The following is a 16,951-nucleotide window of genomic DNA, read 5'->3' as shown; positions in this document are numbered from 1 at the left end:
TCCGAGAGTTGCGGTATTCGAAGCTGCAAACTCCGCGAGTCGCGGGGTTCCAATTTTCAGATGACAGGTTGATTAAAATTCGACGCGTTTTTTTTTTATATTCTGTTTTATATTTTCTGTTTAAATAAAAATATTTATATAATAAAAACTTATATTTAAAAACTAAAATAAAAATAGAACTACTTTATAATTTTAAAAATATCTTAAAAATAGATTTATATATATATTAATTTTTTTTTCGGTTTTTTTTCATGTTTTAAATAAAAATATTTAAATAAAACTTATATTTTTATAAAATAAAAATAAAGAAACTTTATAAAACTTAAATATTTAACAAAATCTTAAAAAAAATATATAAATTTTTGTTTTCTTTTTATATTTTCGAATAATTAAAAACGTATTTTTACAAAAGTGAATTTTAATAAAAGTAAACTAAAAATAAAAATCTTTTTTTTTTTAAAAAAAATTAGCGTTACGCTTCCGGCTTTTAAGCTAGATTGTTCCCCGGCAGCGGCGCCAAAAATATACTTGATGTCGTGCGAGGTGTATATAAAATAGCTTTATATTTTACAAGAAAATACTATTAAATACGATACAATTTTACACAAGATATTTATTTATTTATAGAATGGATAAACTTAAACCTTGCTACAACACTTATAGGCAGTGTACCTAATCGTACAGTAGTGTAGTTTTTAGTAAGTCCGGTTCGTTCCACAGGGAAAATCTTTAAACAAATTTTAACGCTATATTAGTTTACTTTTATAAAAATACAAATATATATATAAGTAATATTATTATTATAAAGGGGGGTTTTTACCGTTTAATGACCGGTTTGTCGATTTTAAAACTTTAGTCGCAGTTAAAACAAAATGTAAAATATTAAATAAATAAAAGACTTAATTTAAAGCGTAAAGTAAATAACGATAATGAAATTGCGAATAATAAAAGTGCGATAAAATAAACTTGCGATTAAAAAGTACGATAATTAAAAGTGCAATTAAATACAATAACAATAAATAAAAGTGTTATAATTAGAAGTGCAATTAAATATAAAATAAAAGGAATTAAATATGAAATAAAAGAATTATGCTTATTTAAACTTCCGTAATCATGATGTTTGACGTGTTGATTTTAGTTTTATGCCCATGGGTTAATTGTCCTTTGTCCTGGATTATTTAATATGTCCGTATGGTTTTTGTCCATAACAGTCCATCAGTCATAAATATAAAGTGCGAGTGTCCTCGTCAAATTATCCTTATACCCGAAGTTAAATATTCCAACTAATTGGGGACTTAAACTGTAACAAGATTTTAATACTTTGTTTAATAATTACACCAGGATGTCGACTGAGTGTAACCCAAGGTTTTAATACTTTGTTAACAATTATGCCAAATGTCCTTGTACATAATTTCACCCCTGTTTTAATAATTCTAGTGGCTATTAATCCATTCCCGTGTTCGGTTAAATGAACGATTATTCGTACATATAAATATCTCGCCCATCGTGTCCGATCGAGTGTATATGGTTATTTATAGGGACGTCCAATTGTAAATCTTTATATTAAAATTAACAAACTATCATTTAGTTAAACAAATATAAAGCCCATTAATAGCCCATAGTCTAATTTCCACAAGTGTCGTTCTTTTGTCCAAACCCCAATTATGGTACAAAGCCCAATTACCCAATTTTAGTAATTAGCCCAACATCATGATTACTTCGTTTTAAATAAGCATAATAATAACTTAAGTACGAGACATTAATTTAAAAAGGTTGAACATAACTTACAATGATTAAAAATAGTGTAGCGTTACACGGACAGAATTTCAACGTACACTCTTACAACATTCGCTAACATACCCTTATTATTAGGATTTAAAATTAAAATTAAAATTAAAATATAAATATAAATATAAATATAAATATTACGTATAGATATAGAGAGATTGATATATTGGATATTTAAAATGATCAGAATTCGTTTGCTTTTATAGGGAATTGAGTTCAGGGGGTCTCCGCGACTCGCGTAATTTTTGCACTGCAAACTCCGCAACTCGCGGAGTTTGCTTTTACAGCTCACACAAGTTTGGAGCCTTTCTTGCCGACGGTTTATAATATATAAATAATTATAAGAATTATTTAAATATTATATTATATTTATGTGCATAGTTGACTTGTAATTTTTAGTCCGTTGCGTCGAGCGTTGAGAGTTGGCTCTGGTCCCGGTTCCGGATTTTCGAACGTCCTTGCGAATAATTTAATATCTTGTACTTTGCGTTTTGAATCTTGTACTCTTGTAATTTTGAGACGTTTCTTATCAATAATTGGAACCACTTTGATTGTATTTTGTACTTTTGAGCTTTTTGGTCGTTTGCGTCTTCAATTCGTCGAATCTGTCTTTTGTCTTCAGCTTTTAATATTTAAACGAATATCACTTGTAAATAGAACAATTGCAACTAAAAGCTTGTCTTTCTTGGGGAATAATGCTATGAAATATATGTTCGTTTTTAGCATTATCAGTAATAATTTCAGAAGTACACGAACAGAGGAATGGTTAAGATTGTTATCGGGTTAGCGGGACATCGCGGATTCAAACCCGGACTTGGACATTATTTTTTTTAGGGCTACTTCTTTGAGGTAGTTACATATTTATTTATTCATTATTATTATTAACTTATTATTATTATCTTTATCATTATTATTATATTTATTATTATTATTATTATTATTATTATTATTATTATTATTATTATTATTATTATTATTATTATTATTAAGTATTATATTCAAAATTATTATTTTCATTATCGTTATTATTAAATTTATCATTTTATTAAAAACTATTATTATTATTATAAGTATCATTATTTTACTATCATTATTATTTTTATTAACAATATTTTTATTAACAATATTTTTATTATCATTATTTTGATTATCATATTATTATTATTGTAATTATTTTTATATTACTATTATTATTATTATTATTATTATTATTATTATTATTATTATTATTATTATTATTATTATTATTATTATTATTATAAGCTAATACAACTTTTTATTAATATTAATTTACCAAATAACAATTGGTTACATAAAACCATATTTAATACATATAACATATAACTTATTAAGATAACAAGTATGTCACTAATAATATAAAACTTCGTTCGATTTCAATTATATGTGTTAATAAATATATAAATGATATAAGTTCGTGAATCCAAGGCCAACCCTATACTTGTTCAATGTCGTCATATGTATTTTTACTACAAAATACAGTATGGTAAGTTTCATTTGCTCCCTTTTTAATTGCTTTTGCAATATATATTTTTGGGCTGAGAATACATGCGCTGCTTTTATAAATGTTTACAAAATAGACACAAGTATTTAAAAATATATTCTACGTTGAGTTGTACCACCCTGCATATCTTCCCTAATAGCTTGGTAACTACTATTTACATGTGGTATTGTAAACGCGAATCCTGTTGATAGATCTATCGGGCCTGACAACCCCAACCGGGCTGGACGACCAGTATTCAACGGTTGCACAGTACTTCGTTTCAGTGACTACACTTGGTACAGTGTAGTGAGATTTCATAATAAAGAAAATATGCGACGTTGATTAAATGTTAAGTATGGTTACCAAGTGCTCAACCACTTAGAATATTTTTATTAAAACGTTTATGTAAACGGAAATCTTGTGGTCTATTAATATATTGAAATGATTGTGATGATAAACCTATGAACTCACCAACCTTTTGGTTGACACTTTTAAGCATGTTTATTCTCAGGTACGAATTAAGTCTTCCGCTGTGCATTTGCTCATTTTAAAGATACTACATGGAGTCGTTCATGGCATGTAGAGTTCAGTATCTCGCAATGGGACCATATGTTAAAGACTTCGTCCAGGAGGATTAGGTCGGGGTCTTTACAATTTGCGTCAAAAGCTTTTGTAATGCTTCTGTTATGTCAAAACGAAGATTCGTGTTGTTAAGTGAGCTGAATATGTTTTCAAAGTTAACTAAAATTATGTATAGTGAACTAGAAATTGAATGAGGCTTTGATCTTCTGGAATATGTTAGTTTATATGTTACTTGATGTTTTTCATTTGTATTCCAACTTGTGAAAACGTGATTTTCCATGAGATATATGCTCATCTAAGAAGTGTTTATTTGTTGAATAAAACTGGAAGGTCTGTAAGATTGATTAAACTGTACGAATTGGCTAAAGAGATGTCTTTGATTATTTTATCACTAAAATTTTGGGATGTTTTGAGATGACTCCAATTGGTCGTTCGTCACAATCTATTTTCTATATTTTTTGAGAAATGTTTCAAAACTGACGCGCGTGCTGAAACTGATTTAGTAAACCATAACTATACCCCTTCTGATACCCGACTTTTAAATATCGTATGAGGCCCTGGCCGGACTTTTTGAAATCTATTTTAAGTATATTTGTGATCTGGAGTTGGTCATAATTATATGAATTATGTGCTATGAGTTATAGTTGTATCTTTCTATGATGTACGTTTTTTGAAGGCATGCGTTAAACTGCGAATGTGCAATTTGCTTAACTGTGAACTGTAAAGTGTTACTTGATCTAGGTTTGACATGTTGACCATGTTTGCATGACCTACTGAGATGTTTGACTTTAGTTGTCCACTTTGATCGAGTTGACTTTTGGTTTGACTTTGGTTGACTTGCTTGGACTAGTTGACTTTTACTTGGTTGTTGAGTCAGTTTGAGCACTAGGACTTTGCGTACACTATGGGTTGACATAGTATGACCTATATGTGTATACTTAAGATGATCTAATTGACTAGGTTGCGTAGTTCTGTCGTGATTGTTCGACTACAGTACGATTTTACTAAGAAATTTCAGTGCTTTTGCTAAGATGAGTCTACAGTCCCTACTACGTTTTACATGGATGAGATAACATGCTTTTTACAACTGTTTTACATATTAGGCACAAGTACTTAAACAATATACATATGAGTTCAGATAAAAAATCCCTTAGCTTGATTATATTAATTACTTTACGTAAGCTCGACTTATAGGGACGGTACCGTTATGTTTGACAAACCTCGCCTAAACATAACAGGCGTCTATTCTGTTGTTACTCGTACACTTGATCGGTGTATCGCTTAGAAAGGGTAAAGGGAATACGTGTAGCGCTTTAGCTATCCGCAGGGTTAAAGTTTTATAATCAAGTGCTCATGCTTATGTATACTTTTACGAAGTTTTTCAGAAATCTCGTGGCCTAACTTACGATGAATGTTACTTAAACTTGATGTTTACAAACTTGAAACTAGACATAGTAATGTCTACCAACAGATGAAACAAAAAGAACTTTTTGATGTCACTCACAATTGAAACTTGACATCTTACAAACAGTTTATTACTTAGCATTTGCTATATGCAAACTTTTGAGATTAAACCTTAGCAGTTTATTCAGATAAACGATTTTGAGAAATGATTTTCGACAAACTATTTATGGAAACTGTTTTATGAAACATACGAGAACTATTTACTCAAACATGTAGATTCACTCAACTTTATGTTGATCCGTTTTGCATGTTTTATCTCAGGTATTGGTTGCTTCCGCTGTAAAACATTGCTGTTACGTAGAAGTCAAGCCAAACATTGGGACCAGAGTTAATACGCCGTTAGTGGATTCTGACGGGGTATTAGACAATCCCTGCCTAAGACCGATCATATTGTTCCACCATAGGGATCGTTGGAGATTTTTGACTTACGTCGTATGTAAAATCATTCACGAATATGTTTACAACATGAATTGAACCCTCAATTTTTTTTTTTACTATTGGGTGTTTCACTATGGGTGGAGAAATGACTTCTCTTTATTCTAAGGTAAGAGAAGGATTGTCTACATCTTACATCTCTTATACCCCACTTTTGTGAGATTAAGTTTTGTTGTTGTAGGTGTAAAGGGTACCACAATACCATTAGGTCAATGATTCTTTAGTTGTTATGGCTTCCTAGAGGAGGAGAAAGGGAGAGAATAGAGCCTTTGCGGGTTACGTTTTTTTATTTATAACTTCAAGAGCTGTTACTGAAGTTTGATTTATGCATAAATATGTTGTAAATTAAGTTGATTGAAAGTATTTATTTTTGAAGTTAAAGTAATGAAGTTATCATCAATGTACATGTAATTTATGGATTTCAAAATTTCTTAAAGATAGGTGTTAAAATGATCTTTTTATCTTTAAGATAAATTCTTATTTTTTTTTTTTTTATGCTTTGTAAAGGTGTGTTTAGATGAAACTAGCTGGAACTAGAGCTAGAGCTGGAGCGTATGAACTAGAACTGGAGCTTATTTTTCAAGCTAGTAGATGGAGCTTATTATTTTTTAAAAGTGTTTGATAAACTAGCTAGAGCTTATTTTACAGTTCATAAACTCTACTTTTTTTTTCGAAAACTACTATAAATAGCTTATTTTTTTAGAAACTTATGATTTTTATAAGTTCAATTTTATTTATCTATCAAACGAAGCTTATGACTTGGAGCTTATTAAAATCATAAGCTCAAACTCCTATAAGCTCCAATAAACTGTTGCGCTAAACACACCCTAGGTCGATAAAGAGGAAGTGTGCGAATGTGGGGTTTTATTTTTTAACCGGGCTTCTTTGTTATTTTTTTTATTTGAAATTTTAATAAAAATTAAATACATACAATAAATTTAATAACATCTTATTTATATGATCCAAATTGTTTGTTTTATGAAATGTTTGTGTTCACATGAACTAAAAATATGATACAAATAGTAGTTTAGTTTGTAGAATGTTACTAACAAAAGATTTAAGTTAACATTCAAACTTGTCTACAGATGCAGAAAGGTTTTCAAGATCCTACCTCCAATTTCTTCTCACCAGAACTTGATAGGTTATTTTTTTTTTTTACCGACTTACAACCGTAAGTCAAGTTGGTCTGCAACCCTTGTCAACAAGAACCGCCTCTCGAAGGTAAGAAAAACAGTCCCCCCGTATTCAAATTTACCATATAAACGCTCTAAAACCGTAAATATATAAACACGACATTTAGACAAAAAAAAATGAAATAAACCCAATTGACAAGGATGCTGGAAAATTCGGGATAAACACTTGATATTCAACTAATATCATTTCCAGTTCCCACCACGTATATAAAGTACAGGAACCTGCGCGCCTAATTACTCTATGTGTGTAGAATTATACATGAAAATCTACATTATAACCTTAAAATATAATGTGGGTTATATATTAAAGTTACCTACCTGAAGCAACTTTCACCTTTTCTACCTGATATAATATACATTGTCACGCTTCTGCATACGGGTTGCAGGTTGTCTTGACCAACTCATATTTGTGTGTTATCTTATAACCAAAGTTGGCATTGACTTTCTTTGACCATGAGGAATAGCTTGTGATTCGAGAACGTTATCTGTTATCGAGATGGATCATCGAAAGAGTTCTGGAAAGGACCACATAATGAATTTTGCGAAAATGTCGGTTTCCAAGAACTCAATGTGAGCAGCGCGTCCGATAATGGTATTCAGGTTTCTTCCTTGTAATGTGGTATCAAAGTTGACATCACATCTCATAAACATGCGTTGCTCGGAAGATGGGGCCCGCATTTGGTCCAAGCAATTGTTGAGCATTTCGTGGAAAATTTTACCCTTTTTTGAGTAGTCCCCTGATGATGATTGACATTGTTCGATTCGCGCAGAGTGGTAAGGAACATAACCATCCTGAAAGGCATTTTTTAATAAAGTGATTAGCTTCTAAAAGAATATAGCAACCATAGATGGCAAAATCTTGTCCATAAAGCACAATTTTGCAACCAAAAAAAAAAAAAGAAAAATAAATAAATGAACTTTTGCAATGAAAAGATACAAAATCTTAAAAAATTTCGATTACATTTCTCGTGTTATAGTGAATCATCAACCTTGTCAGGGCTTATAAAAGTTGATGAAATCTGAATGAATAGTAAATACCTGAGGAGATGATAACAGGATTATGCTCTTGAAACTTTCCAACGTCTTTTGCTGAAACAAGATTGAAATATATTAGAACCTTAACAACTACTAAGGTCAAGGTAGCAAAAATTGCTACTTGAAGAGTACTCGGCCGAACTTTTTAGGGAGTATTTGGGGAGTACTCGGATGTTAACCAAGTTTGACTTTGAAATTTGACCAGTTTTGACCGAGTACTCCTCAAGTTGTAAAAAAAAACGTGTTCAGCTTTGTCATTTCCAGAAAACTATACAAGTCTTCTACATCATCTTTTTTGGAAAATAAAAAATTCCAAATAAAGCTTTGTTACGGTCTTCTACATCATCTATCTAAAAAAAAACCCCATGTGACTAGGAATGGCAATGGATCGGATTACGCCATATCCACTAAACAAAGTTTCATAGATATCCATATCCATTTAATTTTAATTCATCCATCCATATCCGATGGATTAATCCATTGGATTATTAATCGTTAGATTTTTTTACTTAATACTATTAAAATTCATAGCTTGTTATAAAATTATATTATATAAATACTTAAAATTAAGTCATAACGTATATAACCTACACGCTCGAAATCACACTTAACTGACTGGTCTGTAGTAATTTGTGTGTATATGTACCAATATACGATACGATATGATGATACCATATAAACACCATACAATATTAATATGATCATCTATACGGGTACATTGACTGAAAATCAATTACATATGGAGGGAAATATCCCGCCATTAATAGTAGAACATAGTAAAATCTAGTGCAATAAAAAATCAAAGAAATATGTATATATTTAATAAATAAAATATTATATATAATTGAGAGTAATTATAATGAAATATTTATATTTATATAGTATATGTTTATATATTTAAGCATTTCGGATGAAATCGAGTTCAACCATGGATTACAAATTGTCATCCATATCCGATCCAATAAACAACCATATCCATATCCAATATTCATCCGTTTAGATCATCCATATCCACTTTATATCCATCGGATCGGATCGGATGGATAACCATCGGATCGGATCAGATGGATAACCATCGGATCGGATGTTCATTGCCATCCTTGATGTGACAAGTTTAAGCACGATTGCATCGTTTTCAATTCTTTTTAGACACACAAAACATTTCCCTCACAAAATATTAGAAGATAACTAATGAATACTTTATGTAAGTGAGCAGCCCGAATGATTCGCAGGGCTCACCAGTTTCAAAGCCAAAAGGGTGATGTTTAACTAGTAACTTTGACGGTCAAAGTTTGACCATGAATTTGAGGTTTTTTCTTTTAATAAGTATATAGTTTGTACCTTAGAGAGCTTGTATAGGAAAGTATTTTCTAGGTCAACATCATCAGTGAAAGTCAGCTGATGAATGCAACGAGTATTTTTAAGCTTCTTCAACAGCCACAATCCAGAATTGAAAAGAGAATTCGAACTATAGAGATAACCTAAATGTGGGCCCGAAACGGAGACATATGTATGCAGATACCTATGGTACGGCTCCATGATGCTCTCTGCAATTTTAATTTGAAAAAATATATCAACATAACGTTAAGCAACACAGGTACAAATTTCCATTTATTTGGGTCATGTTTGAATTCAAATTAGGTGAAAAAGGTAGATAGAAAAAAATTCATTGAAAAGTAACCCAAAGTGTCGTACAATTCCTACAACCCTCAATCAGGGGACAATAACTATAAATATGGTGATGATATAGTTACCATAACTTACTTTGACCAATTTTGACTTTGACTGGCTTTGACCAACAAATCCGATTTTGACCCGTTAACCAACGTTGACCGATTAATTCGACTGATTTTGGAAAATCGGATTGGTTGGTTCTTAAAAAGGAGTAATCGGGGTGTTTTACAACACGGTCCGACAACACGGTCCGTAAGTCAGTCTGCAATCATATGATGCATCGATTACTTGTAAAGTTCAAGACGGACAAAAAGGCTTGAGGGTCGACCGAACCATCAATATTGGCACCTACCCATTAAGCAATCAAGAGGAATAAATAAGAAGTTTCTATACCTGCCAGGGCCGTTCGTACAATCACATTTCCAATTGAGTGGCCAACAAAGCTGAGTTTGACATTTTTTAAGGTACCAGATCTTGAGGCTTTATCCATCTTTTTTTTCACAAAGGCAATGACTTCTTGAGCCAGTCTTAATCCCATCTCCCTGAAGTCTTCAGACGTTTTGTCTTCGTTAACCTCCGACATTAAAAACTCGACTTTTGGATCTATGAGAAGCCATTGATTCCGCACAAGGCGTAGATCCAAATGATGTCCCTGCTCATTATAATCATATCATGAAGATTTAGTATTTTTTCAACCTTTTCCAATGAAAAAAACCTTTTAAAGATTTTTTATAAGGGATTATCTTTTCATTGAGTTTGTTAAAATAATACGATGCACTTCAATGCAAAAAGCTTCGCAAAATTTATAAGAAAGCTACAACACGTTTAATAAGCGGATTAATTTGTTTACGTTTTATATTACCACTAAAGACACTAAACCTAAGAGCCTACAAGAAATTTACACACATATTGGAGGATGCAAAAAGTGTAGCATACCTGGAAACCATGAACAAACACGGCAATCTTCAAAATACGACCCTTTTGATTATTGCTGGTCAAACTTGAGTCAACCTCTGGAAGAATGGTCTTAGTATCTTTTGGATCGATATTCCTGAAGTACGAATTTCCACTGGGTGAACGCAACGGTGCATTTACTACACGTTCAATGATTATAATAGGTATACGTGAAGGATCTCCAAATATATGAAGGTCTTGAATTGAACGATTATTTATCTGCATACAAATCAAACAAGTTTATAATTTATAGACCCCAAAGAAAGAAAGTGAAATAATAAAGCCTTGGAGAACAATGGCTTACTCTCATCTGTGCAATACTACGCCGATGAAGCTCAGCCCGCATTGCTGCAGCCTGGGAAGGCTAGAAAAGAAGATTTCATGAAAGAGTTAGATAACCAACCAGATTAATCATAAAACATAAAAGATAGTTGTCACAATATTTATTTAAGGGGGCACTTTGATGTGTGCCCCCCTGCAACATGGGGGCACATCGATGTGTGCCATAGAAGCTGGATTCGATGTGTATAAGCAGAATTGGATTATCAGTCATGATAAAACTTGCTGCAAGAGCTTTAAAGTTGTAATGATCAAAGATAATCAGTTGTTTGAGTGTTATATTAAATTAAATTAAATTAAATCTTTTAAGTATACAAGTAACTAAATAAGGCCAAACTAAAATTTAATTAATGTATGAATACGAATTCATTTCATACAAACCTGATATAAAAATTGCAAGTCATTGAAAATATATTACAAGAAATTACCATATATAATTCCAACAATAATCTTTTTCATAATAGAATATTTCTGAAAAGTAAATAGATATTTATTATAAGGTATAATTTAGTAAAATATGGCCTTTCAGTTTTCTTTAAATAATTATAACTAATTACTAGACCTCTACATGATCATATAATCAGAATGAGAATCACTTCACTGAAACAACTGAACTAACTGCTCAGATAAAATGTTACATTTCACACATCCAAACACCCTCTAATTTGGTCATGTCTATTATATTTAAACTTTGTGGTAAGTTAAAAAATAAAAACAAATAAAAAAGAAGCAAAAAACTTACATCTTCGGTTATCTTCCGATGAACAGGAACTTTGGCACGAAGACGATGGTACGAGTCATCAAACTCGTTTCGGGTTGGTTGTTGAGGCATCTCAACCTTAGAGTACACCATCCATATTGACCATTCAGATCTACGGTCAACAGCCCAAGAGTTGCGCAAATAATCCAAAATCTTTGTTTTGTGAGCCCTAATGTGCATTAAAAAAATGAAAACTTGTGTATATACTATATCAACCTTCTGTATATTACAGAACTAATAAATGCAATATAAACACATAGCATTTAAACCTGTGAAACTTCAGAAATGTGCTCCATAAATAGAGATTTTGATCCCCAAGTGAATGAAAAAGACGATAAAGTTCATCTTTTTGTAGGGAACAAATGTAATCACTTGAAGATCCACTAGTACTGTTTGGGACCTGTGCAAGGACATAAACAAAATGTATAATTAAAAACAGAAAAATTTACAGATAAATGAAAGCACTCGGTATTAAATAAACTAAGGTAAACAACTAGGAAACAGTGTTCATGTTTTCTCGTACTTGCAAATCGTCATTAGAAGTCTCCATGCCAACTTCTGCAGAAACACGCAAGAACTTCGCCTCATCATGTTGAGAAGTCAAACCAGACAAATCGACTGTTTCATTTATTGCCTTACTAAGATTTTGTAACTCTTGGAGTAGAGTTGCACGAGACTTTAGAAATGCTTTCACAAGCAAAACCTGATTCGGTTTAATACGTTAGAAGAGAATTCAAGCAAATTATGAATGGAGTTATCGTTGCACCTAGCAAAACAACTTAATTTGCAGATGCTGATTTATGTAATATATGAGAAAGAGATAAACTAATATTGTTAAAAACTTGAAATCAAACAATCATCACAAAATACAAAAAACTAAGCAAACGGAAATCATTATAACATGTTAATTAAAATACAGAATCCAGATAAGGCTGAAAAAATACATACTTGATTTTCCTTGTCATACTTGTCACTGGCAGGTTCTTCATTAATTTTAGAACTGCTGCGACTAAAAGGTAATACAGTTAGTCTAACTTCGCATAAGCTTCCGATATTGATCAGAAATCAATACGCATCGATGGGTTGGATACCAACTCACAACAGTTCATTTTTAGTATAGGCAAGAATGTAAAAGTCCCAAGTAGGGGACGAGTCGGGCGTTGACTAACGTTGACTTTTGGTAATAAATTACACATAAATATATCAAACATAAAGAATAAATATTTCAAACATAGATCTAATTTAGATTGACTCCCCAATTCAGCGCACCTTTGACTTGACTTTTAAGCGTTGACCGACTTTTAAGGCGTTTTTAGGCGACTCGGATGGGCGAGTCCCCAAATCGACGACTCGGCCAACTTTGACAACAGTAAGTATAGGTCAGGTCGGGTTAAACCACTAACAAATTTTTGTCCATTGGCTTTAATTAGTGAATGCCCTGAGGCTGAATTGATGAAACAGTTTGGCCGACTTTCAATGTGTGTGGCGCATATGTAGCGTTTATCTTTAGAATATTTGTTTCGTTTGACCTGTTTGACCCATTATAAATAAACAATATCCCAAAATGACCAATTCGTAAGTTGATGAGTCAAAACTGTCACCCCTAAAATCAACGAATGTAAATTCTTGACTGGTATGACTAAATTTAACAACCAACCTAGGTTTCTTCATAGCATGAACACCTCCTTTCAGTAAGGCGATATGAACACTTGTATCAACAAGAACAGAATGAAAAGCATCAAAATGAACAGGACAATATGAATGTAATCCAAGTAGAGCCTTAGATGGAATTCGGAATTCATGTACTGCAGCAGGGGATACATCTGGAGAGTCCTGCATATTGGAGCTGTTGATGGAGCATTAAAAACACTATAGCAACTAAATATTTCAAAAGAAAAGCAATTTTTTGTTTCTAAGTTGGTGCCATAACCATAATGAAACATTATTTACTAACCCATTCTCAAGAACAGGTGCGTACAAAAGCTCAAATTTTAGTATTACTGCGGATGTAATTGGACCCTGAAGATTGTAGGAGATAATCAGTTGTCAATATTATGATAGAATTGTGATGATATTGCTTCGGGTAATTTAACCCATGAGAGAAGAAAGTGCAGAGAAAGAAAGAGACCTCAATTCTACCAAGAGATAAGTTGAAAGCTATCATGACAGATAGAAGAATATCCTGCCTTGCGTATCGTATCCGAAAAGGCTGTGATGAAAAACTATGGTCCATGTCATCAATCTTCCAAACGCCCAATACATCATCAGAACCAAGAACAGGAGCTGTGATCCAAAATAAATGTAGCATAACATTAGTTATTTTTCTCCTGATAACAAGCTGAATATATACATCAGCTCTTCTGTAATGACTAAGAAAAATACTTGAAAATTATAAAGAAACAAAAAATAAGCTAACAATTTAAGATGCATATGTCAGAAGAGTAACCACTATTAACTGATATCAAGACCAACACATGTCCACGATCCCAGAATAACCGAGTTTAAGCTCATTAAGCATGCATTCACAAACTAACTATATCCTGATCTCTGATATTTCTATTTGAATTGAGGTATTAAAATTCCAAATTGCATAAGATTTTTCACATATTTAAATGATTATGTTATGTCCCTTAACAACCTCAATTTATTTAGACTCGCCTCAACTCCTGGTTATACTACTCTTAACACAACTCCATCCCTTCATAAAGGGAAACAAAGACTTTTCTTCTTAAATTGTCTAAATATGCCAGTTCCATGTTGGATGCTACAGTCATGATTGTAAGATATTTTAATGTAATTTCTAAAAGTAGATTGATTTGCGCCAATTAAAATCGGTGTAAATAAGCTAAGAGCTCGGTAATGCAAGTAAACTTATATATCATCATTAATGGTAAAGGTTATTACTCAGATGTGCACAATGAACAAAACAAAAATAAAGTACCGTCATACTGAACCACTCTTGAAGGTGTACCCACCAACGATGCATATTCACTATCTTCCCATCTCATAGTAATCTTGATCTGATACCACCTGTAATCATCAAAAATGTAAATCTACACTCACTTAATTTGCATCATTCTTATAAATAGCTTTAATTTGCATCATTCTTATAAATAGCTAGATTTTCAATCTATAGTCAACTTAAATACAGTAATACTATACAGTAAAATGCATATACATATATGTATATGTATGTGTGTCTGTGATTATGTAAATTACTTATTTATAGTACAATCATTATTACCCTTGCTGAAATAAATCTAGGTTATGAAACCGATGAATATATATTGCAACTTCATGAACAGCCTCAAACATTGACTTGCGATTTCGAGCACTCGAATTATATTCCTTTGGTAAAGGCAACAACTTTGCATCTCCCTTAGGTTTAGCTGTCTTTTGTTGATTAAAACCAGCTATGAACCATTTAAAACGGCGTAGCATAACTGATTATGATGATATCTACCTGAATCACTGTAATAAGCATCCCTTCTGTAAATCCTCCCCCAATTTAACCCTAATTTTGCAATTTGGAAAAATAGGGATGGAATTACACAATGCTACAATGAATTTGAAGTCTCGTAAGTGAGATGTGATGATCTCTACGGTGTGATTTACATCATTTCGATGGATTTGACGTTAAATCAAAACCCTAATTTGGAGATTTTTGAATCTGAAATAACCAAGGGGTAATTAATGAATGCTGAAATGATTTTGAAGTTATGTAGGAGTGATTAGGGTTTAGATCGGGAGAAAGATGACGGCTTGGAAGTAGACGACGGCGCCGGCGAGAAGAGAAGTGTACGGCCGGCGAAGATTAGGGAGACTTTGGTGTGCTTACAAAGAAGAAAAATTTGATCAAATCTGAGAGTGATTGAATTATTTTTGGAAATTAAAAATTAAATTTGGTACGAGTATGTTTAAAGGACTAAAGAATAAAATTAAAATTAAATTTGGTACAAGTATGTTTTGGACTAAAGGATGCTTTTTAAGTGATCTTAATGTCTTGGACTGTTATTAACCGAGCGTCACATATAGCTCGTTAGTCATGTTGACAAATCTAACAAAAACTGAAACCGGTTAACCTAACGTTAGTCACCGCCGTGAGTTATGGTTTTAACGAAAATAGCGTTAGCCGTGAAATGGGGATCCGTCGAATCAAAAATATGTTTTGTTATTAATGTATTTTTTTCACTGCATTTCCAATCGTATCTTACCACGTCACCTTACAAATATTTGACATAAAAATTGACATTCTTGATTAACGAATGTCAAATAATGACTTTGCCACATAACCAAAAATACATAGTTTGCCTTTGACGTCACAGTCACGGTTAAAAAAAGTCTTAACACTATGATTATACACCGGTTAAGATAACTTCTAATCGTGACACTTTTTGAAACTGACGTGAAGTCAGATAGTGTATTTTTTGGAATGCCACTGTGACGTGGCAAAAGTAATGTTATGAATGTCAAAAGGAGTTCCACCAATTTTAATTTTTTATTAGTTTTCTTGATTAAACTTTATATTTAATATGTATTATACTAATGATTTAAATTACATAAATTTATAAATTTATATCGAATGTCAATACAATATATACATTTATTGTTCCCCGCATTATTTTTTCCATAAATCATATGCGGAGTATTATCGTCATTTCCCTCCAATGAGATATTTACTACGTTACATTCTAGTTAAATTTCATACAATAAAAATTACATAAAATAAAAATAACATAAATTGAAATCATAAAATAAAAATGTCATAAATTAATATTCATAAATTAAACATGACATAAATTAAACAACATAAACTAAAAAAGTTACATAAACATTTAAAGGACATTCAAAGTACGGAAATCATGAGAAAGATCCCAAATGTGCTCAACTGGAGCATATGTGACATGGTCGTGAAACCGCTTATCTCTTATCACCCTACTAACCATTTCTTGATCCCGACCTATATCTCTAACTCGTTAGGTTCGGTTCTCTTGGTCACGAACAAGACCTCTTTCCTCATATAGAGTAAGTGTGAATCCATTCTCTTATTGAATCATGTTATGAAGAATTAAACAACAATGCATCACTCTTCTCGTGTTGTTCACTTTTATACTACGTGAAAGGTATCTTCAAGGTATGAAATTGACCTTGAAGAACCCAAAATGCTCTCTCCACGTTCTTACGTGCACTAGCTTGAAATATAGTGAATTTAGCATTTTGTTCATC

General features: G+C 32.0%; 1 protein-coding gene across 2 annotated transcripts; it reads right to left on the bottom strand.

Annotated features, from left to right (window-relative positions):
- Positions 1 to 6,902: 6,902 nt before the first annotated feature.
- On the bottom strand, positions 6,903 to 15,266 carry LOC139877923 (uncharacterized). Of its 2 annotated transcripts, none has more exons than XM_071865324.1 (15): positions 14,970 to 15,266; positions 14,667 to 14,755; positions 13,854 to 14,008; positions 13,680 to 13,744; positions 13,383 to 13,571; positions 12,674 to 12,728; positions 12,249 to 12,428; positions 11,995 to 12,125; positions 11,708 to 11,894; positions 10,931 to 10,990; positions 10,609 to 10,845; positions 10,066 to 10,324; positions 9,340 to 9,545; positions 8,002 to 8,052; positions 6,903 to 7,755 (listed from the first exon to the last, which is right to left on the bottom strand). In XM_071865324.1, exons 1-15 carry the CDS (start codon positions 15,164 to 15,166, stop codon positions 7,465 to 7,467), a joined length of 2,352 nt encoding a protein of 783 aa, XP_071721425.1. In that variant the 5' UTR covers positions 15,167 to 15,266; the 3' UTR covers positions 6,903 to 7,464. The 2 variants fall into 2 exon arrangements, with proteins under 2 accessions (XP_071721425.1, XP_071721424.1); XM_071865323.1 differs by having other exon boundaries at positions 6,904 to 7,755; positions 12,674 to 12,734.
- Positions 15,267 to 16,951: the final 1,685 nt, after the last annotated feature.

Source organism: Rutidosis leptorrhynchoides, chromosome 11 (assembly GCF_046630445.1).
Source record: "Rutidosis leptorrhynchoides isolate AG116_Rl617_1_P2 chromosome 11, CSIRO_AGI_Rlap_v1, whole genome shotgun sequence".
Classification (NCBI taxonomy): Eukaryota; Viridiplantae; Streptophyta; class Magnoliopsida; order Asterales; family Asteraceae; genus Rutidosis; species Rutidosis leptorrhynchoides.
Note: the sequence above shows the minus strand (reverse complement) of the source record. Positions and strands in the feature narration are given on the sequence as shown.

Coding starts and splice junctions, on each gene's coding strand:
- LOC139877923 (XM_071865323.1), bottom strand. CDS start 15,166: ATGCTACGCCGTTTTAAATGGTTCATAGCTGGTTTTAATCAACAAAAG. Junction 12,429..12,673: donor AGTATGACAAGGAAAATCAA/GTATGTATTTTT, acceptor AAACCGAATCAG/GTTTTGCTTGTGAAAGCATT. Junction 8,053..9,339: donor TCCTATACAAGCTCTCTAAG/GTACAAACTATA, acceptor ATCTTGTTTCAG/CAAAAGACGTTGGAAAGTTT.